The sequence below is a fragment of the Psammomys obesus genome, unplaced genomic scaffold, assembly GCF_907164565.1.
Source record: "Psammomys obesus unplaced genomic scaffold, mPsaObe1.curated_primary_1811, whole genome shotgun sequence".
Lineage (NCBI taxonomy): Eukaryota > Metazoa > Chordata > Mammalia > Rodentia > Muridae > Psammomys > Psammomys obesus.
Genome location: NW_026590061.1, coordinates 1,937,696 through 1,964,910, shown reverse-complemented (window position 1 = coordinate 1,964,910; position 27,215 = coordinate 1,937,696). Strand labels below are relative to the sequence as shown.

At 56.2% G+C, this 27,215-nt stretch overlaps 2 protein-coding genes across 3 annotated transcripts in view; one reads left to right on the top strand and one right to left on the bottom strand.

Annotated features, from left to right (window-relative positions):
• Positions 1-17,541, top strand: part of Mrps35 (mitochondrial ribosomal protein S35) — a 26,196-nt gene extending 8,655 nt beyond the window's left edge. For both annotated transcript variants that reach the window (XM_055605595.1, XM_055605596.1), the window contains exons 5-8: positions 2,966-3,105; positions 7,714-7,823; positions 8,805-8,874; positions 17,209-17,541. In XM_055605595.1, coding sequence (XP_055461570.1) covers positions 2,966-3,105; positions 7,714-7,823; positions 8,805-8,874; positions 17,209-17,478 — 590 coding nt within the window. In that variant the 3' untranslated portion in view covers positions 17,479-17,541. The remainder of the gene's footprint in view (positions 1-2,965; positions 3,106-7,713; positions 7,824-8,804; positions 8,875-17,208) is intronic.
• A 2,092-nt stretch (positions 17,542-19,633) lies between these two features.
• On the bottom strand, positions 19,634-26,936 carry Mansc4 (MANSC domain containing 4). The gene is made up of 3 exons (XM_055605555.1): positions 24,146-26,936; positions 22,745-22,879; positions 19,634-21,020 (listed from the first exon to the last, which is right to left on the bottom strand). The coding sequence occupies exons 1-3, from the start codon at positions 24,462-24,464 to the stop codon at positions 20,317-20,319; spliced, it is 1,158 nt and encodes a 385-aa protein (XP_055461530.1). The 5' UTR covers positions 24,465-26,936; the 3' UTR covers positions 19,634-20,316.
• Positions 26,937-27,215: the final 279 nt, after the last annotated feature.

The window sequence follows — 27,215 nt, the reverse complement described above, 5'->3', positions numbered from 1 at the left end:
ACAGGCTAGACCTCAGGAGTGGGGCTAGACCTCAGGAGTGGATTTAGACCTCAGGAGCGGGGCTAGACCTCAGTGTGCAGGCGCACAGCACACCCGCAGTGGCCACTGAGCAGCTGGGGTCAGGTCACCCTGGAGCTGGTGTGGGTTTTGGTGGTTCTGAGACACAGTCTTGGCTGTGGTCTAGCCTGGGTTGATCTGAGACTTGCTGCATGGAGCAAACTGGCTGCACCTTGCAGCAGTCCTCCTGCCTGTCCTCAAGCACCAGGGTTACAGAGTGACCTGGCTAGGGGTAAAAGCGCTGCTGGAAGGTGAGGCGTGTGTGTGTGTGTGTGTGTGTGTGTGTGTGTGTGTGTGTGTGTGTGGTTAAGCAGCGGTTCAGGCCTCCCGCTCTTCAGCCCGCTGTCGTCCCAGGAAGACCTTTGTTGCTCGGGTCCTGTGGTTGCCTCCAGAGGACGGCAGTTACTTGTCTGTGCTGTGCATGCGTGTGAGAAAATAACAGCAGTGACTGTGGGACATGGCCTCCCTGCAGTCAGCTGACGTGGGCACTAGCCTGTGTGCCGCCCACCTGTGTTTCGGCGTTCTCCCTCCCACGAGTGTCACTGGTTCTCTCCTGTCGCTGTGAGGGAACACCTTCCGGGTGGCCTTTGGGCTGGTGAGTGAGGCGTGGTCGCGCCGTGGCGGGAAGCTGCTGCGGGCTCCCGGCGGACACGCTGGCGTGGAAAGTAGCGTGCTGTCTCGGCACGTTGGGAAGCAGATAGCCCCACACCCGCCTTCTCCCGCCAGGCCCCTCCTAGAGTGCCTCGGCCTCCAGGGCTGTGCCACTAGCGTGTACCTGACACCGGTGGGGGGTCGTTCCCGCCAGCATCCGTGACTCAGAGGACACGTGTCTGCGTGGTTCTCGAGTGCGCGCTCGCACATGCATGCTGAGTGTGTGTGTGTGTGTGTGTGTGTGTGTGTGTGTGTGTAACTCTGCTTAGGTTCTGATTTCTCTTGATCTGATTTGCACCCGGTCAGAGATAGGATAAGCACCTGCTCTGACTTTAGGAGAGGGGAGTGAAACCTAGGACAGCCTAAATCTGACAACCTTCCGAATCGGTGCTGCGCAGGCTCGGCTCAATGCCTTCCCGTATGGCCACGGTGAAGTCCAGTTCCACCTTCTTAATTTAAAAATGTTTTTTTTAAAAAGTTGCATTTTATTTATTCCGTGAGTGTGTGTGTTGGCATGTGCCTACTGTGGTGTGCATGTGGAGGTCAGGGGTCATTCTCTTCCTTCAGCATGTGGTTCCCTGGGACCGCCCTGCAGTCAGCGCTGGCAGCACCGTTACTCCCTGAGCCATCTTGCCAGCCCGTTTTTTTTCTTTTAAGCGTTGTTGTTAGGCATGCTTGCACTCTAGCAGCAGATAGTTTTGCTAAAGGACTTGTGGGAGTCCTGGTGTGAAAGGAAGTGTTGCACATTTAGGAGGACAGCGCTGGTCCCTGCAGAGCACACACAGGCATTTCCATGTGTCCTTCATTCTGCTTCTGCCGTCCCTGCTTGGGATCTCGTCCCCCAAAGACTCGAGCTTTTCCGCGTGTCTTCCCGGTTTCCTTCCAAGTAGGTCACTTCAGTGTATACCTAACTTGCAAATGGAGGATGTGAAATGCGGGAAAGTTCAGTGACTTACCAAAGCTAACTAATCAGGGAGAAGCTAAGCGAAAGCCAAGCTTCTCCCGGTCTGCCCATGGCTGCACCTATCACGAGGGCACACTAATGGCCTATTAGGCACTTTCCCGTTGGCTGCGCTTTGGGGACACATAATTTAGGTAATTTGAGGTAAAAACTGTAATTATCATCTGGTGATTGAAATGACTTATTTGCAGTTTGAAAGAAAAAATATCCTGTGCAAACTAAAAGTTGACGCTCCATGGCAGAGCGTGCTGGGGGAGTCAGCCCTGCCCCTCGGTTCAGTGATGCTGCCCTTCCTCAAATAACGCTTGTCTGTGGGGGTTGGTTTGGTTTCTTTGAGACTAGGTCTCAGGGCAGCCCAGGCTGGCTAGCACTTCCTGTGTAGCCCAGGCTGTCCTTGACCTCATGACCTCAAGCTGCCTCAGCAGTAGTCAGAGTCCTGTAACTCATAGTGACGTTGTGTTGACCCTGGGCAAACCTAAAGGAGGATAAACAAAGTGTTGGTGCTAGGAACCTGTTACCTGGGGTGTCAGAAGCTGTGGCGCTCAGTGCTTGCTCAGTCAGCTGGGCACCACGGTGCCTGGCAGCACACGGTGCTCGAGGACGCAGCCAGGCCCGAGAGAAGTCTTCCTCCTCAGCTGCCAGGCCTTTCCCACGCTCTAGGGAGGGCAGCGTGGAGTCGCACCCATAGCCTCGGGAAGCTGGCGCTGCTCCCACCCACAGAACGGGAGCTGAGTGTAGCTGACAGCCCCGCGCAAGCGCTTGGGACTTGTGGGCTCATGTCGCCCAGGCCTTCCCCGGGGCTGGCTGGCTGGAGGGTGAAGACCGCCCCTGGTCTTCAGGGTTGTGTGGAGGAGCGGCGTTCGTGTTGGGCCCCTTAGCTCGCTGGAGGCTGGGTTCTGGAGACTGCTGGCGGCGCTGAGTGGGGGGATCTCGGGTCCTTGTCCGTTCGTGATGTCTGCGTGGGGACGCAGCGCTGCTGCTGGCTGCTCTGAGTGCGCCTTGGGAGCCCGATGTGCACACCCAGGCAGGTGCTCCTCTCTGTTCCCCGGGCTGGGCCGTGGGCAGGGAAGGCTCCCCCTCTGCCCAGCCCCGCCTGTGCTCCCCCAGACACAGCCTGCTCGGGTCACTTTAACAGACTCGACCTGGAGGGGCCACAGGCGAGAAGAGGGCGGAGGGCAGCACGAGAGGCAGCACGGGAGGAGCTGTGCCCGGGCTTCCGTGACGCCACCGTGCTCTGCACGCCCACGTGACAGTGGCGCCACAGAGCTCTAAGTGGACTGACTTCCGTGTTCTCAGGCTTCTGCACCGAGTGGCCCGCTGCCCTCGACAGTGACGAGAAGTGCGAGCAGCATTTTCCGCTTGAGGTGGAGACAGCTGACTACGTGTCGTCGGGACCATCGGTTAGAAACCCCAAAGCTCGAGTAGTGACGCTGAGGGTAAGAGTGTGTGCGTGCGCTCTGTGAGTGTAGACAGATGCACACTTCTGCTTGTGCAGCTTCCTGGAGTCTGGGGTGTGCAGTCCCCGCTCTGAGGCTGTACCTAACAGGACGGACACCTGACTGTTAAGCACTCACAGATTTTGGTGGCGTTGGTTTTCTCCTTCCTTCTTCCCGTGAGATCGGGATCAAACTGAGAGTGTGCTGAGGTGGCATGAGTGTGGGATTCACGCCTTCCTCATCGCCTTGGTGCCTGACAGAAGCCACTCGGAGCTCATTGATCTTGGCCAGCAGTTTCATGGCTTCTGCCCCAGAGCGTGGGCAGCGTGCTCACGTCCCTGGACCAGCAGGCTGAGACTCTGGGTGGCCGTGGAGCCGGCACCCTGGAGGCCCGCCCTGCCCCCAGGTCCCGGCCGTCCTGTGACGTCGCAGAACAGCACTGCCCCCTGGGGACAGTGTCCAAACACATGAGCTTATGGGGACATGTAACATCCAAACCACAACAGTAATGTCAGAGGGATCACACCTACTGTTGTGTGTGTTTGTGGGGTGTGCATGTATGTGTGCTTGCTTCTGTGTGCATGTGCATGTGTTTGTTTTTGTGTCTATGTAGTATGTACATATATGTGTGCTTGTTTCTGTGTGTGTTTGTGGTGCGTACACATGTATGTGCTTGTTTCTCTGTGTATGTGTGTGTATGTGCGTATGTGTTTGTTTCTGTGAATGTAATGCGTGTGCCTATATATGCTTGTCTGTGTATGTGGTGTGTGTTTGTGTATGTATATATGTTTGTTTCTGTGTGTATGTATGCATGCTTGTTTCTGTGCATACGTGCATGCATGTATGTGTGTCTGTGCTTGTTTCTGGGTGTAGGGGTTGTGTGTGTGCATGTGTGTATGCTTATTTCTGTGTGTGTGCAGGCAACTGTTCATGCTTGTTCGTGTGTTTATGGGCTTGTGTGTGTGAGTGCGTATCTGTGTGACTGTTTATGGAGGCTCTATTTATGGGCTCGTGTGTGTGTGTGTGTGTGTGTGTGTGTGTGTGTGTGTGTGTGTGAGAGAGAGAGAGAGAGAGACACTGTGACCGAGGCCCTGTGATCGCATTGGGAAACGCCCTGGATCCCTCCCCTTAGCCATCAAGGCAGGCTTCCGCTTGAGCACAGAGCTTGCAGTCCAGCTGGTGTAGGCGGCCTTCCCTGGACCCACTGACCGTGTCTGAGCTGGATTGCAGGCGTCCACTGACATTTCCACGGGTGCTGGGCATCTGTGTGCAAGGCCTTTCACGTGTGCAGCCCTCCCCAGCCCCCACCATGACTCTAGAGTGAGATGGGGTTGCGTGTTTCTCAATAGTGGAAAAGTGGTGTAGGATTAAGGACAGTTTATGTTTGTCTAGGGCCTTACTTTTAGGAGTGTTTTCTTGCGTTAGCCTCGGGTGTCTCTGCAGTCACCCTGTGAATTACGGCACCCCCAGGAAAGTCTTGCTGGAGAGGAAGTGACTTGAAGTCACAGAGCAAGAGGCTCAGCTTGGCTCGTGCCTTCTGTGTGGTGCCAGAGCTGTCACATCATGGCATGTCGCGTACTTAGACATTCCTCAGTGTGCGTAGTTCTTGTGTTGGTATGTAGGCATTTCACCATGGCCTCCTGTGAGCAGGAGAGGCAGCATTGTTTGGGGAATAATGTTAGGGGCTGTGGAAGCAGCATCTTGAGAACATTATTTTGGAAGAGAGGCTGTGACGGCCCTTGGCCTTGAAGTCAGAGTGTTTGTCGGCCCAGCTCAAAGATGAGGCATTTGCAGTGCCTTTCATAGGCTAGCAGGTTGCGTGTGTGCTGCAGAGCTGCAGAGCTGCAGAGTATCTGGCTAAAGTCCCTTTATGTAAGGTTAATTAATGTGAATATGAGTTTTAAAACAGTCATTGTAAACATAATCAACATTGCTGCCACTCTTTTGAAGATTTGCATATAAATCAACTTAAAATATTCTTGTTTAATGTTGCAATCTCGTGGCTGTTTAAAGAAGAAAATACGCTGTGTCCCACTACACTAACAAAAGTACTGATTCCTGTGTGCTGTCAGTGCACACAGACGTGCGCATACATTTGCGTCACTGTGAAGCAGTGCGTCTTGCTACTCTCATATAACTGTTTCTCCATTTGTTACCAGGCAGGCTTATCATGGAATGAGCTGCTTATTTATCACTCTTTAACCTGCTTATTGGTGCATGTTCTTTCCCAAACATGATGTGCTTCTCAGAGCCTGCCGAGTAGAACTGTGATATTAAACTGTCTTCAGAGACAGTCTTCTGCCCAACCCCAGCTGTCCTTGAACTTGGGGTCCTTCTAATGTGGTTCTCCTCCTGGCTGGGTGCTGTCTCCCAGCAGCCCAGGAGTCAGGAGGGGCTCGAGACAAGAATGGCCCTTGCATTGGCATGAGCACTGTATGCCAGAATCCCAGAATCTAGATCCCGCCTAGAAGAAAAGTGTTTCTCTCCCTCTTCCCCTCAACCTCTTTGGCCCATGCCCACACCCCAGGAACCATTCAGGGGCTAGTTCAACTTTACTTCTGGAGAACAGCAGCTGTGTACCCCCAGGGGTGTGGGGGGGTCTCCAAGGATAGGTGTACATGATTGGTTAGAACTAGGCACTTCAAGGATGCCTGGTTTGCATTAAACAGCACGCTCCTGTCATGGGAACGGGAACACAGTACCTAATTATCCTGTAGGCACAGGGAGGGGAGAGCAGCAGGGAGCTCTGTCAAAGGCCGTCTATCAGATGTGGTCTAGAGACCTGTTCAGATGAGGTCAGGCGCAAAGCAGGAGGCCCTGCTGGGGAGAGGGAGGCCTGCAGCCCCAGACAGCAGGGTCCTCCAACAGAGCGATAGGCCTGTCCACCATGCCCCACGTCCTTTCTTTTTAGACTTTAAATATTAACTCACCAATACTTACGGAATGCTTTAAAGTCCTACACCGTCGCCAAGAGCAAAGTAGATAGTGCCCTCAGCTTGCAGGCATGTAATTGCATGGGGAGCTGCTTGCTGAGTCCTGAGTGAGATGCGGGGTGCTGAACCCCATCCCACTTCTGTGCTGTGGTTTCTGTCTGCCCTGAAGACTGTTTGGGGAGCTTGCTGCTCCATGGGACAGTATGGGGGGGGGGCTGTGGGAGTTGTGGCGGCGCCCTCACCCAGGAAGGGGAGACCTGAGTTAGCCTTCAGAGAGCCAACTGTCTGAAGGGCAAGCCTAGGCCTGAGCTGCTCTTTCAGCCTCCTCTCTGTGCTGTGTGATTGCTCCTCCGGTGGCATGCCCTTTCACCTCAGAGCCGAAGAGACTAAACCTTGTTTCTTTATAGAGTTACTTGGGTAGATCTTTTGTTATAGTAATAAAATAGGGTAATAGTATTTTATTGAACTATATTCTAGTGTCAAACTTATCTGTGTCTAGTTCATATCTTAACTCTTGACACAATTCTCGGCAAACTCAAGAGTTCTCTTTCGGCCTGGCATTTCCCAGTGTACGTCTTGAGGCAGATACTTCCATGAAAAGTGGAACTGAAGGCCAAGTGCATGGAGAAGCACTCATGTGCCACAGCGGCATCCGAAAACTCCAAAATGCTCTAAGAAGGACTGTGTCAGTGTAGCGTCGAGGTGGGCGTGGTGGCAGAGCCATCTGCGCCCCTCGCATTGAGGAGGCTAGAGTACGAGGCTCAGGCTTGAGGCTACGCTGGGCTACTTAGCGAGCGCTGTGTGCCGAGGCTGTCTCACAGCGGCCTAGCTAAGGCCGACATGTTCTGACGGTAAGGAGGAGAGACAGTTCCCCGTTCCTCTCTGCAGCGCTGGGGTTACACCAAGACCTGGCCGCGTTCTAGTGAACACTGTGCTGCTCAGCTGCAGGATCGGGCTTTAAGAAGAGATTCTGAGTGGCAGATTGCGTGCCTGTGTGTGCAGACTATGGCTTAATCCCCGGCATGGGCCAAAGAGGTTGAGGGGAAGGGAGAGGGAAACACCTTGCTTCTAGGCTCCACATCCTTTAAAAAGGTTGCATTCATGTGTGTGTGTTTGTATGTGTGGTGCATAGCACCCTTGTGTAGTGCTCAGGGGCAATTTGTGGGAATCTGCTTTCTCCTTGTACCATATGGGTCTGGGGCTCGGGCTTGGCGGCCAGCTCTTCAGGCCATTGAGCACTTCGCCAGCTTGTGGGGCCGGTGTCAGCTTCTGTGGAGTGCGGTGCTGAGGTTCTGCTCTGGGCCAGCCTCCAGAGCTTTTACATGTTGTGTAAGGACAGAGCTTTGTTTGTGTCCCTGGACCCTCCGCAGCGGCACTAGCTGGCTTCATGCTGCCGTGGGCGGAGCGCTGGGTCTGGGCTGTCGTAGCAGAGGTGCTCCTTCCTGTCCCCGAGCTTTTTGGGAGGTGTGTGGGCCTAGGGAAGGCTGTTTCGAGCTTTCACTTGGCGCTCCTGCTTCCCATGAGTGAGATTGATCCTTCGCTTCCTGACTGCTGGCGTATGTAGAGGAATTGAGGAAGTTTTGCTTTTGTGATTTAATGTTGATTAAAATAGTGACACTTTCTTCATGAAGCACATTGTGTGATGTCTGGACATGATTGTTTTCTTGTGTTCAAGGTTAAACTCTCCAGTTTGAATTTGGACAAGCATGCGAAGGAGAAGCTTACTAAGCTTGTAGGAGAACGGTACTGCAAGGCCACCGATGTGCTTACGCTCACAACAGACAGGTGCGTGCAGGCAGCTCCTCACCAGTGTGTGTTCACGTGTGTGCGCGTCTGTGCTGTGGGTGTGCATGCACACACGTTTGTATGTGTGCACGCTATCCCATAGTGCTGCCTTTTCTATAGGTGATAGGGCGTGTCGTTTAGCTAGCTGCGTGGTCTATGCCAGCCGCTGCTTAGAGCCAAAGGACTCTGTAACAAGCCACACGAGCTCCAGTCTTACACAGACTGGAGGCAGCTGTCAGCTGTCCCTGTTTTACCTCACTGCCCTCAAAGTATGGCATGTAGTCTCCTGTTAGGTTTGACCGCTATCAGGGTGTTAGCTCGATTGGAAGATAGCAACAGTGGGCGTGCAGTGCGTTGCCTTTTTGGGAGAATCAGCTGTTTCTATTTATGTATGTGAATGTTTCCCTGCATGTGTGTCTGCCGTGTGTGCAGGGTCCTTGGAGGCCAGAAGAGGACATGGATCCCTGGAACAGACGCTGCAGGTGGCTCTGTGAGCTGGTGTGGGGGCTGGGGCTGGGGTCCAGGTCCTCCACAGCAGAGTGCTCTTCCGTCTGAGCCGTCTCTGCAGCCTCATCTGCCAGCAGAGCCTGGTTTGAGATAGTTGTATGGAAAGTAGCTTGAAGCTGCAGTACACAAGCAACCCCATTACCGAGGAGAGCAAAGACAGAAATGATAGCAGTATCTAATGTCCTGAATATTCTCGTTTTTTATCTGTCTGGCTTCCCCTTCCTCCATGCTTCTCCCCGCTTCTCTCTAAGTCTGGGCCTCACAGAGTTGTCCTGACTAGCCTGGGACTCGTTATGGAGACTAGGGTAGCCTCAGATTCGCAGAGATGAAGCTGCTTCTGCCTCCAGTGTGCCACCAACCCCTGCTGGTTTGAATATTCTGAGCACAGAACACAATCTGTTACCTGCTGCCTTCAGAATCTCTTAGGAGACGGCCTGTGTGCTGAGACGTTTGCCTCCTCTTCTCTCTTTAAAGATGTCCTTTGAAGAGACAGAACTACGACTATGCGCTGTATCTCCTCACGGTCCTCTACCACGAATCTTGGGTAAGTGTGTGTGGACAGAGCTAACCTTTCAAAGTCTGTGGCAAGGAAGTGTACTGCGAGTGTGTATGAAGTGTGTGTGTGAAGATCCTGAGGTCGAGCCCGTCTGTTGGCCATAAAGGGGGTGCTGGGCATTATAATGCTTATTATTAGCCCTAAAATTATCACAGCAGTATTTAAGCCGCTCCCACAGATAACAAGACACAGACACTGTTAGATGTAGAATTGCCTCATTTACCTTGGGCTGGGCAGATATTTCACTTACACTGTCTCAGTATCCTCACCGTCCACCTCCCAGCCCTCAACTAATGCCATCTGCCTTAATCTTCCTCAGCTGCTCTACCTTCCACCTGTAATCCCATAAATACTTGCTTATAGTTTTCATTTTGATGTTTTCTCCATCCACACCATCCTTGGAGTCCTTCCTCCCAGCCCACCTTTCCTTCTCCATGCTAACCCATCGTGGCATCCTTCTGCCTCCTCTCTTCCTGTCTGTCTGTCTGTTTCTGGTTCACAAAGCCCAGGAACCTTAGCCACACCTACCTCATTCTGCCCTGCTCAGGTTTTAGGGCTTTAATCAACCAATCAGGTATAATGTCTTAGGCAGGTTTATACATGTTACATTTATCCAGGCAGTAACCAGATTTTGAGGGCCAGTAATTAGCATCGAAATGCAAGCATGAGACCAACCCCAACACCTTCCTCAGGCTCCTCTGAGCTGCCGTACAGGCCTGTGCACCAGGCCCTGCTTTTAGACAGCAAGGTGGAGGCAAAGCTGGAAAAGCCATCATGATGTTCACGGAAAGGGCTTCCTAATCCAGGCATCCGGCAGTGCTGTGGCTTCTCGGTGGGCGTGGCTCTGTGTTGACCCCTTACGGGGCCCCTAGGAGAGAAGCATCCCTGTGTTTGTGGCAGTCCCAGAACTGTGGTGGGCGCATGCAGCCCTTTCCGGACTGCTGTGGCGTCTCTGCCACCAATAGTGGCCATGAGTGAGCGGCCAGTGAAAGGAAAATAAAGCTGTCTCAGGGTCAGTAAGGGACACGCCTGCAGCCCTTTCCTTTTGCAGGCTCCTCATGGCCACGGTTCATCTGTGTTTTTATCCTGGCTTTGCGAAAGGTGTCATGGCAGCAGTTAACCTCTTTGCTGTTGGCTGCCTGAGGAAATTGAGTTCCTTTGAACCGAGAACATGCTTGAGTTAGCTGCAGGTCCACAGCTGCTGTCGCAAGAGTTAATAACAAACCAACAGTAAAACCCAGCCAGTTTACAGTCTCTTACTTTGCCAGCTGCCTATAAAGCAAATTCACCCCAAAGGAAATGACAGGCATAAACAAATTCAGTGAAAGTTGACTTAGCAGATTCTCCCTGTGGTGTGTGACACAGAATCCAACAAGCCTGTCGTCAGGATTCCTGCAAGAAGCCTTTCATCTTTCACACTGATTACCTTGCTGCCAGAGTAAGTGGCCACACGGAACTGTCTTAAACAGCTGTGAGTAAAGAAGTCCTGTATTAAAGTTGGTCTCGGTCCTTCCTGAACAAGCCCCATCAGTTTACACACTGAGATGCAGAAGAGCCGTGGAGCTTTGCAGGGCTGCTAAAACAGGATGTTATGAACTGAATTCTTTCCTTCACTAGCTTGGAATTCATACTTGAGACGGACGGGTGCTGCCACCTGGCCTTTGATGTGGCCGTTAGAGCCCCTGCCCAGTCCACTTCGTCACCCTCAGTCAGCTGGCTTCTGGCTCTCTGTGCTCAGACGTGGGTACCCTTGGCCTTATAGGGCTTCTGTGGACTCTGCTTCTGGAACGTGTCCAGGTGTAGTCAAAACAGAACGAAGTGGTATCGGTCCCTCCCAAAGCCTGGCGTCAGTGCTGCGGAGCTCAGGCTCCGAGTGCTGCAGGGACAAGACATGAGCGTGCGCTGGACCGGCGCCCTCAGACGTGCTGACCGGCGCGTCGGTGTCTCCGTGGCTGTGAGCCACCCTACAGCGTGTGCAGCCACGCAGCTCTGGGCTCTGCCCTTGCCTCTGTGACTTTCTAAGCATCAGAAGCCATGTGTAAGCCATGAAGGCTCTGACACTAGGGTTTTTTCTAAGGTTTTGGGTGAAATGGAGAATTGGAACAGAGAATTTTTTTTATCATATCTAACAAATAATGGGCTCTCAGTAATTGTCCATTATTTTGGTTAAAATTTTACAAAAGTGAATTTCTTTTTCTTAGAATTTAAAGAACCGTTGTTGTGAATTCCTGCAAACAGCGTACACATTTAACTTGACAGAGTTCTGTGCACTGAAGTCAGGCCTAAAGCATGCGAACTGACTGCCAAAACCCTGTCTGGCTTTGAAGTGGTGGCATCTCTAAGTCGGTGTTTGTGTGAGGTGTGGACTCATCCCAGACCCTTCCGCTGCATAACCTAGAGCCCCCGCCCTCAGGGCACACTCAGCAAGAGACCCTACTGTGCGTCCTGTGATGCAAGCGCAGAGGCTGTGTTGCAGCAGCTCTGCTTAGCTCTGCATGCGAGGAAACCTGCTGGCGCTGGCCACCCCTCGTCTGTTGCTTCAGCTCGAGCTGGGATTGTCCCTGCAGCCCTGTGCAGTGTCTTAGCCTCAGTATCACACTTGACTTGAGTGGGGATCCAATAAGAAGCTGATCTTGTCAAAAGCACCAGCCAGCTGGTGTCATTCTCTTCTGCTCTTCCCAGAGCCTGCCGTTTTCTGCCCGACAGCAGACTGGCGCAGCAGACCTGCCCAGCCCTGGGCTTCCCGCTGCCCTGCCAGGATTTCCTCTTAGGTGCTGGGCTCACCATCAACACCTTCCCGCCAGTTCCTGCTGGGGCAAGGTGTGTGCTCTTACATCCAGCCCTCTCCCTTTCCTCCTCCCCCCTCCGCACTGTTCCCAGGGAGCCCTGGGGCTGACAAAAGAAGCCGGAAGTGGCCCAGAGCAGTGCCTTGTTTTGAAGAGCTTCAGAGCAGCTTTTGTTGTAGCACAGAGCATTTAGTGCTGGGCCGGCCTTTCTACATTGGTGCCGACCCTGAAAATCAGCAGTGAAAGACTGATTTACCACAACTTCTGTGCTTTGTGCTGAGAAATTCTGAGCCAGCAGACAGGTGCCCGGGTCACAGAGATTATTAGCAGAGAACGCAGCCCTGCGCGGGAGCCTCATTCTGCCACACAGCATGGTCTTCAGTAACTTCTGGACTGTTCACTGGTCAGAGCTGAAATAAAACCCAATCTCTGCTGCTGTTTCTCTCTACTCAGTTAAACACAGTGGTTGATGAGCCACCATGGCCCGCTGCCGGCCAGGTCACGTTCCCTCCTGTCCGGATCCTGCAGCTTCTAAAGCTGGAGAGAAGGGTTAGCAGCTCTGCCGCCTGCCGATTGCTGGTTATTGTGGAACTGTTGACCGGGAACTGCCGAGAAGGTCAGCCTTTCTGAAGTCAGGGTTAACGCCTGACGAGTGTCCAGTGTCAGGGCTGAGAGTGTGGCCAGAGTGTGGCAGGGGAGGGAGCTGTTGGCTTCTCCCTGCAGCTTGCACACCAGATCTCTCCTGCTCTGATCGAGGTGTCTGCTGAGCTGTTTCCCTCTGCTGCTGCGGCCCTAATGTAGATCCACCTTTCACCTGAGTCACTGTTGAAGCCTCCTGCTTGGTCTGTGGCTTCATCCAAGGCTGACTGTAGTGAGTCCTCTGCCGGTGTGCACCGTGAGTGTGTGCTGTGATACTAACCACCAGGAGGACAGGCTTTGTGTCCTCTTAGCCAGGGTGTGAAGCAGCCGCAGCCCGTGCATCAGGACTTTGCAGGAGTCCTTCCCTTGGCCAGCCTTCCAGATGCTTGTGAGACCATTATCACAAGGATGGCACGTGGCTGGGGCCCCCCGCCATTGGCCTCCTTCCTCAGGGACATTGCTGCTTTCACTTGCAGTCTGAGCACACAGCTGCCTCCCTGGCCAGGGACGCCATTTCACTCCTGTCTGTTCCAGCACCTAGCTCAGTGTCCTGTACACACCGCTCAGTGACTCACTGTTAGAACTGGCCCCTGCTGAGTCTAACTCCTTGACAGATGCAGTGAAAGTTTAGCTTTGGCAGCTGAAATGGCAGGGTTTTTTTTATTAAGAATTATTTTTCAAATTAACTTTTTGTATCTCTATAACTTACATGTGTCTTTTGTTTGTGACACACGTGTCAGTGCCCTGTGTCAAAGGGCACCTGTGGGAGTCAGCTCTTTGCTTCCCAGTGGGTTCCAGGGCTTGAACTCGGGTCATCAGCTTGGCTGGACGGCAAGCACTCTCGCCTACTGAGCCGTCTTGCCAGCCTTTTTTTTTTTTTTACTGGGTAAGCTGTTTTCCTCGTCTAGGACAACGGTGTCCTTGTAATCATAAACAGTGGGATGGTGTCATGTCCGAGTCACAGAGTTGATAGCTCTGTGTGTGTGTGGGAAGCAGTTCCTTCTGTCCTGAGTGTGCTGGCCAGCACGCTAACGAGGTCCGTGTTCTCTGTGTTAGACTTGTGCTTCCGGAGAAGGCTAGGAGGCTCAAATCTAGTCGCCCTTCGCTCTGAGGTCCCTCTCGCCAGGTCTGTGGCCGCAGAACGTGCTGTTTCTCCGAAGCCCACTGCAGTTTGGGGGAGTCCTTTAATTGCCCTGGGCTTGAGTTTCCTGTCTGTAAAAGAGTTCTCACTCCCAGGGCTGTGTAAGAGGGGCCAGTGCGTTAATGGTGTGGGAACTTATGAAGTAGCTGTGTGCTGAGTCTCCTGGTGCCTCTGGCTGTGTCTCCCGGCCTGTTCTCCCCGTCGCCTGCCGAGCTTTCCCTGTGCTGGGACCTCTGTGAGTCCACGTCCAGCTGCTCGTCCACATCCAGCTGCTCGTCCTGGTCCGCCGCTGGTGCTGTTCAGCGCCAGGCCGAGCGTGGGGCTCCGGGAGAGCACAGGGCCTGGCAAGGTGTACTGACTGAGCGAGGGAGTGTGGTGCAGCCAACTGGGAAGGCAACAGATCATGTGGAATGGAGACTCGTGAGGGTGTGGTAAGGCAGGGAGAGAGAAGAGGCGTGTGTGTGTGTGTGTGTGCGCGCGCGCGCGAACAGAGGGCAGGAGAAGGGAATGGCTGCTGGAGCTGCAGGTGACGGTGAGCTGGTGCGGCGGCAGTTCTCAAGGGGCCTGTGCAGTAGTGGCTGTCAGCGCTGAGCCGGCTCTCCGGGCTGGTGGCCTGGCAGCCACACCTCCTTTTTGTGAGCACCTGTAGGTGTTTTCACTTCCTGAGCAAAATCACAAGTCACCTCTGGATTTCCTTCCTCTGCTTGCCATGTGCCCATGCGGGTGTGCACTGGCGTGCATGCCCTGGTTTTCACAGAGGCTGGAGGGCGATGTCTGCTGCGTTCTCGCACACTCTCTTTGCTTCCTTGAAACATGCTTTTCTCTGAACAGGAAGCTGCTGGTGGGCAGGCTGGCTGGCCAGGGGCGCCCGTCTGTGCTCGTCTTTGGGGTTGGGCGTCAGTAGCCAGGCCTGGCTCCCACGTGTGCTGGAAATTTGAAGTCAAGGCCTCACCCTTGCAGATATCCTTAGCCCCTACCTTTAAAGGCTGTGGTGGGACAGTGAACATTTTCTAAAAGACATTAAAGTTAAGCAGAAGTAAAAGAGGAAGTGACGCAGAGCTCACCTTAACTGTGTAAATAAAGCTGCTCGGCACAGCCGCTCTTTTGGAAAGGTGCGTGTCTGCAGGCAGCGAGGAGGGCGGAGCGTGCAGCGTGCGGTGCACGTCTGCTTCCAGCCCCCACGCTTGCCACTAGCAGCTTTCCCAGGTTTGTGCTTTCCCTCTTCACCTCCTCCTGCCTGTTCTTCAAGGTGTTGGAGGCTGCTGAGGCCCCTAGCAGTCCGGAGCAGGCAGCACAGAGGGGGTGCTAGGGACATGGGGCGGGAACAGAGCCTGCGGCTGTGCTATCTGCCCTCTTCTGCCACAGAGGCCCTGACCAGCATACAGGGAAACGCAGCCTTGGCCGTGAGGGCTGTAAGGGGCAGGACTAGCCAGGTAGGGGCTTTACGGTGGCAGGAGAGCGAGGCAGCTAAACACTGGAGTGCCTGCCTGCATTCAGCTCCGGGGCCCTCATGCTGGGACAGCCCCCGAGCGCTCTGCCTGTGGGGCCGCTTAGGCTGACAGGTCCCCAGCTGAGAGCTGGGGTCTGCACAGCACGCTGCCTGATGGTGGACTGAGTGAGAAACTGGCCTAGGCCAGGCAGCTGTGAGCTTAGATGTGACCAGAGTAATAATGGACCTTGAATTCTTGAAGAAAAATGCTGAGTTGCCAATGAAATGACTCAGTATCTAGGATTTCCTTCAGGATGAATTGAAGGTCCCAGCTAACTCTAACCCAGTGGATCCGTGAGCTCAGGCTGTCCTGTTTGTCCTGTGGTTATCAGATACATTTTCCTTCTATCTGCATCTTTGTTTATTGCGTACCATATGCTGTTTTTGGTTTTTTCCTTTAAAGAAGACGTGTTTGTCTTTAGTTGTGCAGGGTGTGTCTGGGGGGGGATGTGCACGTAAGTGCGGTGCCCTCAGAGCAGCGGAGGCCCATGTTCCCTGGAGTTGCAGTCCAGGTGCTTGTGAGCTCCCTGATACGGGCGCTGAAAGCCAGAGTCAGGCCTCTTGAAGAGCTAGGTGTGCTCTTAGGCATGGAACCCTTTCATGGTTTTGAGATAAGGTCTGTCCGTGAGCCCAGGCTTGCCCTGACCTTCCACTCATAGTCTGTAGGTGTCTGAGCAGGTGAGGGAACAGGCTTGCACTGACTGCTGCAGCCTCCTCGACTTCTGTTTCCTGTCAGCCTTAGCGACTCCAGCCCATCCAACTGATGGGGTCCTTCAGAAGGACTTCCTTTCCCGGCTGAGCGGGCAGCTCCTTGGCTCTGTCCTAGCTTTCATGATTGACTTGGTCTCTGCTGGGTGGCAGTCTTCGTGACTTAGTTTCCGCCTGTGTGTCCCCTCTCATAGCGCTCCAGGCTTGGATGAGTGACTTCTCGTGTGGGAAGGGTGGCAGCTCGTTCCCTCAGAAGTTTGGGGTGTGGGTCGGCCATGGTGAGCCTGTCAGCCTCACGATCCAGCAGGCCTGGAGCGGCTGCTGTCCTCTCAGGACTCTGTCTCCTCAGCACCGCAGGGCTGTAGAGTTTTGGAGCCTGGGCCTGGCTCCCATAAGCAGCCCGGAGCCAAAGCCGGCTCTCCTCGGAGCTTCCCAAACTGCAAAGCCCCAGCTCGGTGTCAGCTCCCTGGAAAGCAGACTCCACTCCGGAGAATGGCCGGAGTTGGGAGGAAAGCGGCCAGCCGTTTTCACATTTCCGCCACCAGCAGTTCGAGCTCACATGGTTCTCGTGGATTGCACTCGCTGTGACCCTGCACAGCTTCTTTTAAAGTAGCAGTTGTCGCTAGGTGGGGTAGCACGCTCAAGCCCAGCATTTGGGCACCTGAGACAGGTTTGCGGGTTCAAAGCCAGAGAGACTAAGGAGAGAAGACAGTGAGATTTGCTTCAGAGAGGTAGAGAGAGAGGAGAGAGGGAGGGAGGGAGAGAAGAAAGAGACTTTCGTGAGGCTTTGTGAGTGGAGAACATTTCAGAGTGACAGCCTGGGGGAGAGCCGCCGTTCTAGGCCTCACTCTGCCGCCCGGGCTTGCCTCGCCTGAGTGTGGGTTGAAGGTGTGTTCGCCTGGCCTACTGTAGCTTCTTGGTGCCCTTTAGAAGCAGCCTTTCCAGTGGACTTCGTCTGCCCTACACTGTATTGTAGGCGGCCTGGCAGCAAAGCACCAGCACTGACAAAACTCACTGTTTCAAGAACAGAAAATAAAAATAACAACAAAACAGTTTGGAGTGTGTGAAGCTGCCATGACAACAAACAAAAACTGTCCAGACGTGTCTCCCACTCCGTGATGTCCCCTGTCAAAACAGAAATGGCCTCCAGATGTGTCCTCACATCCTGGTCTAACTCTCACAGTGCTTTGTCCTCCCTGTCATTCCCACAGTGTGTTAGAAAGACCGTACTTTATCCGGTCGTTATAACAGGTGAGTGACATCACACTGAGGAAGCTCAGAAGTCACAGCCGCCCGCAGCTACAGAAATTGAGGCTAGGCAAAGCAGCAGAGCGCCCTGTCTGGTGTGACACATCCTTGTGTTAGGGCTCAGGCCCACCGTCTGTGCTCCAGGACAAAACCAGGGCAGAAGCTTCAGGAAGGGAATGGCTTCCGCAGGAGCATGCTCTCTTCACTCAGGGTTGTGAGCAGAGGTGGCCCGGGCGGCGTGCAGGCGGGGCCTCCTCCTCCCACACAGCCGCAGAGGAGCTTCGTTCTGTGACACGTTTCTTTTCTTTCAGAAAACTGAGGAGTGGGAGAAGAACAAGTCTGAGGAGGACAAGGCCGAGTACGAGTGGGAAAGAAGCCCCTCGGAGAGGAGTGTGGCGCAGACACTGCTGCAGATGCGAGCCTCGGAGGGCGGGGCGGCCCCGAGCAGGGAGGAGCTCCTGCGGAGCGCCGAGGCCCAGGAGTACCGGCGCTGTGTGGTGCGCCTCAAGAACGAGGGCGAGACCCAGGCCAGCCTCGCTCAGTACAAGGAGGCCGTGAGGAGACTGTTAGATCTGGCGTGAGGCCCGCTTGTCACTTCCACGTGTATCAGTCAGTGGTACGCAATAAACGGAAATGGTCAGGAACCCGCCTCTAGTTACTCCCACCTCTCCGGCTCCTGTGCCCTGCGTGTCTGGGGCCTTACACCGGGCGGGGGTGCTGCTCCGCTCCGCTTCTCTGGTTCTGGGGTGCGCTCACTTTATGTCCCCTCCAGTTCTGTGCTCACCTGACGGTATGGTTTTTCCAGCGGCTGCGTGTGTCCACTTCTGGGGTTCAGTGTCTGCTGCTCAGCGAGGGTCGGTGGCCAGCCCAGTGCCACACTCCTGGGCACTGCAGGGCACGCCCTTGCTGCTCCCAGCCCTACTTCACACCCTGCCTTTCGGGCTGGCTCTGTGCCATAGCTGGTGGCACAGCAGCCACACAATACCAGCGCTACAGCGAATGCCACAGTCCTGGGCCTGTAAACCTGTCATGGCAAAAGCTGTTCCCAGATGTGGGGTGCTTCCTGACAGGCTGTGCAAGCGGAGGCTTGGGACCCGCCACCGCTGCCTGTCCTGCAGCTGACTGGTTCTGTCCCTTTCTGCGGCCGTGTGACGTCACTCTGGCTCTGGCCTCTTGCTCACTGGCTCACACTCGGCTGGCAAGAGGCCAGTGGAAGCTGCCCACTGCCTTCTCCTTGCCCCAGTCTGCCCTGCCAGGGAAGACGGGGGTGATGACAGGGTGACAGCCGCTGTGCACTGAGCTTCAGTGTGGGGAGGCTTGTGTGTGTGCTTGAACACAGGGACTTACACATCCTCGGCTCACACTGCCACTGAGCCACGTCCTCAGCCCAGTCCAGTGCTCTTAGGTGGATCTGAAGTCCTTGAATGTCTGAGGGAAATGAGAGTAGGCTAAACAGTGCGAGCCGTGTGTATGTGCGTCTGTGTGGTGGCTCCTGGCACTGAGTTGGAGTTCTGTGCAGGAACAGTGTATGCTTTTCACCATGGAGCCATTTCTGTAGCCCCTGGTTTTACTGGTGTGTCACCACTTTGGAGACTCGAGTGGCCTGGGTTCAGAGTCGGGCTGGCAGGAGCGTGGGGTTCAGGGCTGGGCATGGGGCGGCTGAGCTGTGCTTCCACGGAGCTTCCCGGGCTTCGGGACTGTGGCTGTGTCACGGGAGAGTGTGAGGTGGGGTCATCCATGGCCCTGGAACATGGCCTGCGTGAGGGGCCAGCCCTGGGGCCTGGGCTGTGGCTCTGTCCCTGACGGCCACACCTTTGTGAACACTAGTCAGGTGTGGCAGCCTGGAGCCAAGATGCTAGTGTGTGCAGAGTCGCAGCCAGCATGGGTGACAACAGGCCAGCCATCGACAGCAGCCTCTCCACCGACACGGGACCTGTGTGTAGCTGTCTCGCCAGTGTGGGGGGTGGTTTGGCCGGACCCCGAGAGGCCTCTGACGTCCATGGCTTGAACATCCTGCTCTCTCCTGTGCCAGTGCCCAGTGGGGATGAGAAGTGAGATGGGCACGGTGCTGTGACTGTCCGTCCGGGCTGTTGTCGTCAGCTCGGAGTGACCCCAGCACTCACCTGTGTGTCTTGGCGTGTGGCCTGGACTGTGCCCTGTGCCTCTCAGGTTGCCCAAGGGCACAGAGCAGCTGAGGAGGTGGCTGCATCAGCCCCTCACAGTCACGTCTGTAACACTTCCTGGGCCAAGTCCGGTTCCCAGAGGGTATCTCTTGTACCTCCGAGGTGTGGGGGAAATCCCTCAGCCTTTCGCCCAAATTCAGGACCCTGGAGCCGGGCGTGCTCACACGCCTTCATCCCAGGAGTCCTCTGCTGCACACCAAGAGCCTCAACAGCGAGAACCCGAGCAGCTCCTGAAAGACGGCCCTGCGTGAACACACTGTCGGGACACAGTCTCTGGAAGTACTTGTTTAAATACAACGCCCTTGCTGCTCCCAGCCCTACTTCACACCCTGCCTTTCTGGCTGGCTCTGTGCCATAGCTGGTGGCACAGCAGCTTTTGGGGCAACACTTTTGGGGCAAGTGTTCCCGCAGGGCTACTGTGTGTGCGCACACACGAACACACACGAACAAAGTTGGTGATTTAAATCCGAATGCTCGTCCACAGCTGCTGTGGAACTTTGGAGTGCCGCAGGAAAGATGCTGATAAAGTTGAAGTTTGAATCATGAGCAAATCAAGGTTTTTAATCCAGTTTTTATTTTGCTCAGTACAGCAGTAGACAGGCTTTCTTATGTGTGTGCACACTGCCGTGCGTGTGTGCACACGTGCAAGTTGCATCTGTGCATATGGTGGGTATTCTCTCACTTGCATTACGGCGTGTGAGCACATCCCTGCATATTCCGTGTGTGCACGTGCGTTCGTTCCTGTGGTGGACACCCCATCACATCTGCTACTGTGCGTGCACGCGCCTGCCCACACCCCAGCACTCTTGGAGGTCAGAGCACAGCTTGCGGAGTTTGCTCTCCTTGCACCCTGTGGGTCAAGGGCCGGGAGCACTAATCCAGGGCGCCTGAAAAGCAGGAAGTGCTCGCTTGCAGCCGACACTGCTCATGCTCCTTTGCACCCTCTACCAGTTTCATCACATCTAACAGTAACAGTTACTGAGCAGTGGCGTGTGAGCCAGGCCCCCGGTGACCTCTCCCCCGGCCTTTTCTTTTAAGGACAGGGTCTCCAGCAGGCCAGGCTGGCTTTGCACTAGCTGAGGGTGACTTGTGATCCCCTCCCACCTCTCTTCCGGAAGTGGACAGCAGCCGGCCCTAGCCTTGGCCCCAGCCTTGGCCCTGGAATCTGCAGCTTTATTTCTACCTCAATGCTGTTTTCTTACAGAGCCAACAGTGGAGCCCTAGCCAGGCTCCACCTTAGAGCCCCTCCCTGGGTGTGCCCCGCTCGTTGCCGGCCTCGTCCTTCTGTGTGACTGTGTTGTGCCCGGCCTCATCCTTCCACGTGTCTGTGCCGTGCTCGGCCCCGGGCCCTGCCTCTCGCTGTCCCAGGTGAAACCAGCGCTCCCCTCGGCCTCTGCACACCCGTGTGAGCACACAGCAGAGGCTGACCATGGTGGCCGCACCGAGGGCTGCGGAGGCCAGCCACCCCACACACCCCCAAGTGCTGCCCTCGCTCGTGTGGCTGGCCCCTGGGGCCCCCTGTGCTGCGGTCAGGGCTAGCCCGCTCGCGCTGAATAGGGGGCGGCTGGGCCGCTGAGTCACGTGTGCCGGCCCGGAGGAGGGAGAGGGGGGCTCGGCTGCACTTCGGGGCAAGTGTGCGCTGCGAGACACCGCCGTGCTGGCCCTCCAGGCCGCAGACACCCCAACCGATGCCGAGCTGCTCACCACGGCTGTGCTTGAGCTCCCGAAATAGCCTGTGCCTGCACGCAGGTCGAGGGGTGCAGATGACACTGCAGCCTCTGCAGAAGGCCCTGCGAGCTTTACCTCGTCGGCATGCATGCCTGCGTGACCTGCACTCATCGCCTTCAGCATCCACAGTCGCTCCCACCGCTCGGCCGAGGAGCGGGTGTGGAGGTGTGCGGGAGAGGAGTGCTCAAACACCAGCAGGTCGGGGTCCCGGCCTGAAACAAGGAGATCGTGCGATTTTAAAACGATAGTCTGCCGAGGGTACACTTGGCTGCCCTGACACGGCTGTGGGCACAGTCTGCACGCTGAGAGCTTGCCTCGGGGTGTGCGAGCTCCTGCCTCGTGGCTCTGAGGGCCACTGCAGGCCGCAGCTGTCCTGTGTCCTGACTCTCTGCTTGTCCTTCTGACCTCAGACTCTCTGTGCTGTCCTGTCCTGACCCTCTCTCTGTGCTGTCCTTCTGTCCTAACCCTCTCTCTGTGCTGTCCTTCTGTCCTGACACTCTCTGTGCTGTCCTCTGTCCTGCCGCTCTCTGCTGAGGACAAACATGGCTGTGCTGAGAAGGCCTTGCTTATAAAGAAAGCTTCGTGCCATGGTCCTCCTGCCACAGGGAGCACCACACGCCACTTTAAAATGAGCTGGCAAAACCGCCAGGGAAAGGGTCCTGTGACGCTGGCAGCTGCCACAGCTCCCTGCTTCAGTGTCTGTCTTCTCTCCTCTCAGGTGCCCCAACACCTGCCTGCCGGGGCAGGAAGAGGAAGCCTGTGCCGCCTGACCTGGCTCTCTGCCAGCAGTCCTGTCCTCTGTCCCCTCCTTCCCCAGTTTTGGCCTCCTGACAGCGGTTTGTCCCTCCTCCTTTTGTAAACCTCAGCTGCTGAGGCCATGACCTGGCTTCCTCACTGTGCCCTGTCAGCCGACCTTGGGTCTCTCCTTCAGCCTGTGGCTTGTGTGTCCGCTGTCTGTCCGTCCTAGTTAGTTTCTGTTGTCCACTTGACATAAACTCAAGCCACCTGGGAAGAGGGAGCTGCCACTGAGGAACCAGCCTGAGGGTGCTGACTGATGGTCGTGTCAGAGGCTCAGGCTGCTCTGGGCCTGGGCTGTATAAGAAGCTGGCTGAGGGGCTGGAGAGATGGCTCAGCGGTTAGGAGCACTCTCTGCTCTCCCAGAGGTCCTGAGTTCAGTTCCCAGCACCCACGTGCTGACTCCCAACCATTTGTAGTGAGATGTGGCGCCCTCTTCTGGTGAGCAGGTGTGTGTGCAGGCAGAGGACTCACACAAAAGCTACTACTGCTAAAGCCAGTTGGGCTCAAGCCTGGGAGCAAACAGTGCTTCTACCTCAGTTTCCCGCCCTGATGTCCCCCTGCCCCTCCCCATCCCATGATGGGTTGTGAGCTGGGAATCAGAGATAAAACGACCTCCCCCCCCAAACACACACATCCATTAGTCACTCTCTGTGATAAAACATGGCCAAAAGCCACTTAGAAGGCATTTCTGTGGCTATGGTGCCAGAAGGAAGAGGCACGAGGGCGGGAGTGTGGCGGTCAGAGCAGGAAGCAGAGCACTCTGGATGTGGGGCAAGCCTACATAACCCAAGGCCTGCCCCGTGCTGCACAAGGCTTGCTGAGCTTCACCGAGAGCACCACCGCCGGGGACAGCCTCCGCGCGGGCATTTGCACTCAAGTGCTGCACTCCTCGAGCTGCTTCCGCCGGGTTGTCCTCCAGGCCCTGACTTCTCCAGCGCTCTGGCAGACGCGTGCCCCGCACAGCCCAGGCCTGGTATCTGAGTGTGCCAGGCCCCGGCTTCCGCCCGACCCCTGTTGTGGGCTGGGAGCAGCCGGGGTTGGCTCATCCCGGGGAGCCACAGGTTGTCCCCAGCCCCACACACACTCCTAGTGCACCCTCCTTCCCTGATGGCGGCCATGGCCTTGTCCCAGCCAGTACCTGCTGTCACGTTGTACAGCACGGCGCCAGCCCCGGGGCCCAGGATGCAGCTCTCCAGCGTCGGGCAGTGCACGTGGAGGCAGTTGACGTTGTCGTGGATCGGGTCGTGGAAGAAGACGGCCACGTTACAGGAAACTGAAAGGGCCAAGGGAGTGTGCGTAGGCGTGTGTACTTACACCTAAGAGTCAGGCTCACTGTGTGGCCCAGGTGTGCCTCCAACTTGTGACGGCCCTGCCCAGCCTCCTGGTGCTGGGATCACGGGGCCGTGACCACCAAGCCGGGCTCGCTAACCCACCAGACGCCTGAGCAGCGAGCGCCTGCCCTTCCTGGACCGTGGACTTACGCCAGTGTGCTATGACTGGGCATTCCACAGAACATCAGACGCTATTAAAGCGGTGTAGCACACCTGTTTGGAAGAAAACGACTCTAAATACTCCCTGACACCTTCTTTCTGCAGAGGACACCTGGGATTTTGGGTTGTTTGAGGCAGGGTCTTGCTAAGTGGCTCTAGCTGGCCTGGAACTTGCTGTGTAGAGAAAGTCTGGATTTGGGCCTGGCAGCAGCCCTCCCCCGAGTGGCAGAACCAGCCTTAGCTAACTGACTGCTTAGAGAGAGGCTCTAGTAGTCCTGGCTGGCCTGAAGCTCACTGCGTAGACCAGGCTGGCCTTGCACGTGGAGACCCGCTGCCTCCGCCTGCGGGGATTGAAGGTGCACAGAACCATGTTAGTCTTATAATGTCTGTGCATGAAAAACCTCAGTTGTCTGCATGAAGCTCTGGCAGGTACCGGCCTGGGTTCCAGGCATAGCACGTTCTCTGGGTGCTGAGTTCCTGGGCCACAACAGGAAAGAGGAGGAAGCAGAAGGAAGATGTTGCCACCACAGACAGCGAAGCCCAAGTATGGAGGACAGAAATCGATCAGGGAACTCTGAAGATAGCATAGCCACACTCTGCCCTGTGCCGTGCACCCACATTCCATACTCCACCAGACACGTCTTCTAAATCAGGCGTGACACTAAAGCCACCACAAGCTATTTTAAGAGGAAATTAGTAATTTTAAAAGTAAATCACTGTAAATCCTTTTTGTCTGTAATTTGGTTTTGTTTTTGAGATGAGGCCTCGGACCAGGTCTCAGCTCACAGTGTGACTAAGGCTGGCCTTGAACTCTTGATCCCCCTGCCTCCAGCTCGGGATGGGGTTACAGATGTGGGCCATGGCACCCAGTCTATCGGAAACATTTTGGGGTATGAAGAAATCAAGTCAGCACCTTATCAAAGAAAGCAGGACGCCACGGGCTCTACAGCATCGCGCAGCTCCTGTTCAAAGCCATCTGCTCTGATGCTGCCCATCCCACTACCCATGCGGGTCCTCCCCCGCCTCTCTGCCCGTCAGCCTGTGCTCACCGTCCTTCCGCAGGCAGCAGCTCCGGCTGCAGCGCTGGCCGGTGTTCTCCGAGTAGTACCTGAGGAACTGGGCGCCCAGCTTCTGCGACTCCTCCAGGTCCAGCCGCAGCCCCGGGAAGCGGCGGATCCAGCAGCCTCTGTAGAAGACGGTGGGCGAGCAGAGCCCCTGCGCCGTGCATGCCAGCCCCAGCAGCAGCAGCAGCCTGGCCGCCTGCATCCCGAAGAGCTGGAGGGGGCTGCAGTGGGGCTGACCACGCCAGGCGGAGCCGACCTCGGCCAGGGCGGGCGTCTGCGGCCCTGCACGTCCTCCCTCCTCCATGAGAGCGCGGGCCCTGCCTGGGCCCTCACCCTCTCCAGCAGGCCTCGGGTGCTCTGACCCTTCCTCTCTTGAAGACGATGCTCCCCTCCGATTCTCTTCTTTCTCCTCACTCCGGTGTCAGTGACACCTTTTCCTAGGAGGATATACAGGCTGGGAGAAACCCTAGCCGGAGCCCTGCTGAGCAAAACAATTACCCAGTCCCTTGACAGCAGACTGAGGAGGCTCTGTTTTCAGAAACAACGCATTTGTGAGGCGTCCAGGGTAGGCTGGAGGGCTGAGGCTGCAAGTGTTAAGGTGTTGCTGTTGAGGCTCCCCAGAAAACCAGTTCACGTACTTGTCTGACCTTTCATTACACAAACAAAAACCAAAAGAAAAAATGGAAGAAGAGATATATTTAAACTGTCTAATTTCCCCATAACTGCCAAGTCTGTGTGCGTCTCAGGGCCAGCAGCTTTCACGGGAGCCAGTCGTAGCTTTCTTCCTAAAAGGGAGCATTAAACTTGCTCACCCCAAAGCTCATACCGAAGGGGAAACACAACAGCCATGAGAGGGCACAGGCTCCTCAGGCCCGCAACCTGTTCTTCCTGTTCCTCTGCACAGAAGACAGAGCCGACTCCATGGCCTGACTCTCTGCTGGACCGCACAGGAGCCCTTGCACATGCGTGTACACCGCTCACACCATGGTGCCCAGAGCTGGTGTTCAAACTCAGCCCACTCGGCTCCCTCAGCCTGACCTTACCCCCTCCCCCGTCTTCCTGTCTCTGGTTTTTCCAGATAGGGTTTCTCTGTGTAGCCTTGGCTATCCTAGAACTCCCTCAGTGGACCAGGCTGGCCTCAAACCCAGACCCCCTGCCTCTGCCTCCCGTGCCAGGTGGGACTAACAGCGCCGGCCGGCCTGGGGCCACCACCGCCCTGAAGTTAGCCTAACCCAGAAGTCTGCTGTGGAGACAAGTTCTTATTTTTACAGATGTCCCAGCATCTTGGCCCTGAGAGATATCTTTGAGGCAGGCTGGCTAGCCTGGGACTTGTTATGTAGCCCAGGGTGGCCTTAAGCTTGGGGGGGGGGGGGTTGCTGTGGGTGTCCAGTGTGGGGCTCAGCAGCCAGTCACTTGTTCTCCACACACTGATGCCTTCAGTGTCACTGCTGCCCGCTGCGGGAAGAGACGGTCGGCAGAGGCTGAGCGCAGCAGTGATCTCCCCTCCGGTTGAGGCCTTGTGTCACCCTTTAATGAGCAATGACAGCTCCAGCCAGTCAGTCCATGACATTAAGCATCCACCCAGCCCTGACTCACAGCTCGGCTGCTCTGCCATGGAGTTTGAGCTTGTCTTGATGCCCAGCTTTGTAGAGCACCCGCTGCGCGCTTTACTAAAGTTACTGGATCTCTTAAGATGCCCCGCTGTGTTGTCGGAGGCCTGGCGGGCCGGGTGCCCGGGCACGGGATGGGTCCCCTTCAGGTCAGGTGACACTGCAGACCACAGGCCGGCTGCGCCCAGCGCGCCAGCGTGACCGCGGCTGACCTGCCTCGCTGTGAGAATCAGTCTCAAAGGCTGGCTTTTTGGTTTGCTTCTAAAAGGCAAGAGAATGCCAGTTGAAGGCAGGTCTGAGGTCGAGAAACAAAAGCCTCCATTGGTAAAGATTCTAAAAGCGGTTCCAGTGACGCACGCAGTCCCGCCGCGTTGCCGATGGGAGCACGGACAGCCCAGGCCCGGGCTCTGCCGTCCGCCCTCCCAGACGCCCGCAGCTCAAGTCTAAGGGTGGATGCGGCACTTTGCCTCTCCAGAGAGACTGCGGAGTCTCTGCCCCACCGCACCCGCTCTCGCCCACGCAGTCGGGAGTGAGGCGCCGGGGCAGGGTGGCTTGGGCCTGTTGGTCCCAGGGAGCGGAGAATCCAAGAAAGTGAAGTGTGTTGGGTCCCCTAGGAAGGCGGGACCGACAGGGCGTCCTCTGCGCTTTCCCGCCCCTCAGCCTCGCTGTGGACGGACACGCCTCACCTCGCCCCCGCCCCCGGGGTCGGGCCTTCCCGCCAAGCAGCCCACCGGGAAGATGGGCAAAGGTCGTCTCCCAGCAGCATGGCGGGATGAGGGGGTGGGTGGGTAGGTGGGTGTGCGAGCGGCCAAGTGCTACCCGGGTCAAACTTCTGCCCAGAGGTGACGGAACCAGCGAATCTCCGTGTCCTTTCCACGCACCCGCCTCGCCCTGGGGCTCCGTGTCTTCACACACTCTGCTGTCTCTGGTGCTGGGCTCTGAACTGTCCCTGGAGCCCCAACCATGGCACTGCCCTCCTGTCTGTCGGTGTGTCGGTGTGTCTGGTCCACGGAGTCAATAACTCTTCTAAGAAACTCCTTAGCCCAAGTAGTCCGTCCGTACTCTTAAACCACCCGGCAGGTCCAAACCTCACAGTCCCGACTGGTTCAGAAAAACTCACCCAGGGACTGTGGGGCTGCGGGACATACCGGAGAACAAGCACAGTGGCCTGCGCGCAGGAGGAGGTCACGCGAACGCACGCGTCTGTTTCCTAACCAAGTACTGCGCGGCCCGGGGCGGAGCCTGCGAGGTCCGGGGCGGAGCCTGCGCGGCCGGGGGCGGAGCCTGCGAGGTCCGGGGAGGAGCCTGCGCGGCCGGGGGCGGAGCCTGCGCGGCCCGGGGCGGAGCCTGCGCGGCCGGGGGAGGAGCCTGCGAGGCCGGGGGAGGAACCTGCGCGGCCGGGGACCAGCCTGCGCGGCCGGGGGCGGAGCCTGCGCGGCCGGAGG

Excerpts from the sequence above, each read along its gene's own strand:
- Mansc4 (XM_055605555.1), bottom strand. The coding sequence starts at position 24,464 with ATGGAGGAGGGAGGACGTGCAGGGCCGCAGACGCCCGCCCTGGCCGAG. Across the intron at positions 22,880-24,145 it reads CTGCTGCCTGCGGAAGGACG|TTTCCTGTAACGTGGCCGTC; the intron begins GTGAGCACAGGC and ends TGGCCCTTTCAG. Across the intron at positions 21,021-22,744 it reads GCTGTACAACGTGACAGCAG|GCCGGGACCCCGACCTGCTG; the intron begins GTACTGGCTGGG and ends TCCTTGTTTCAG.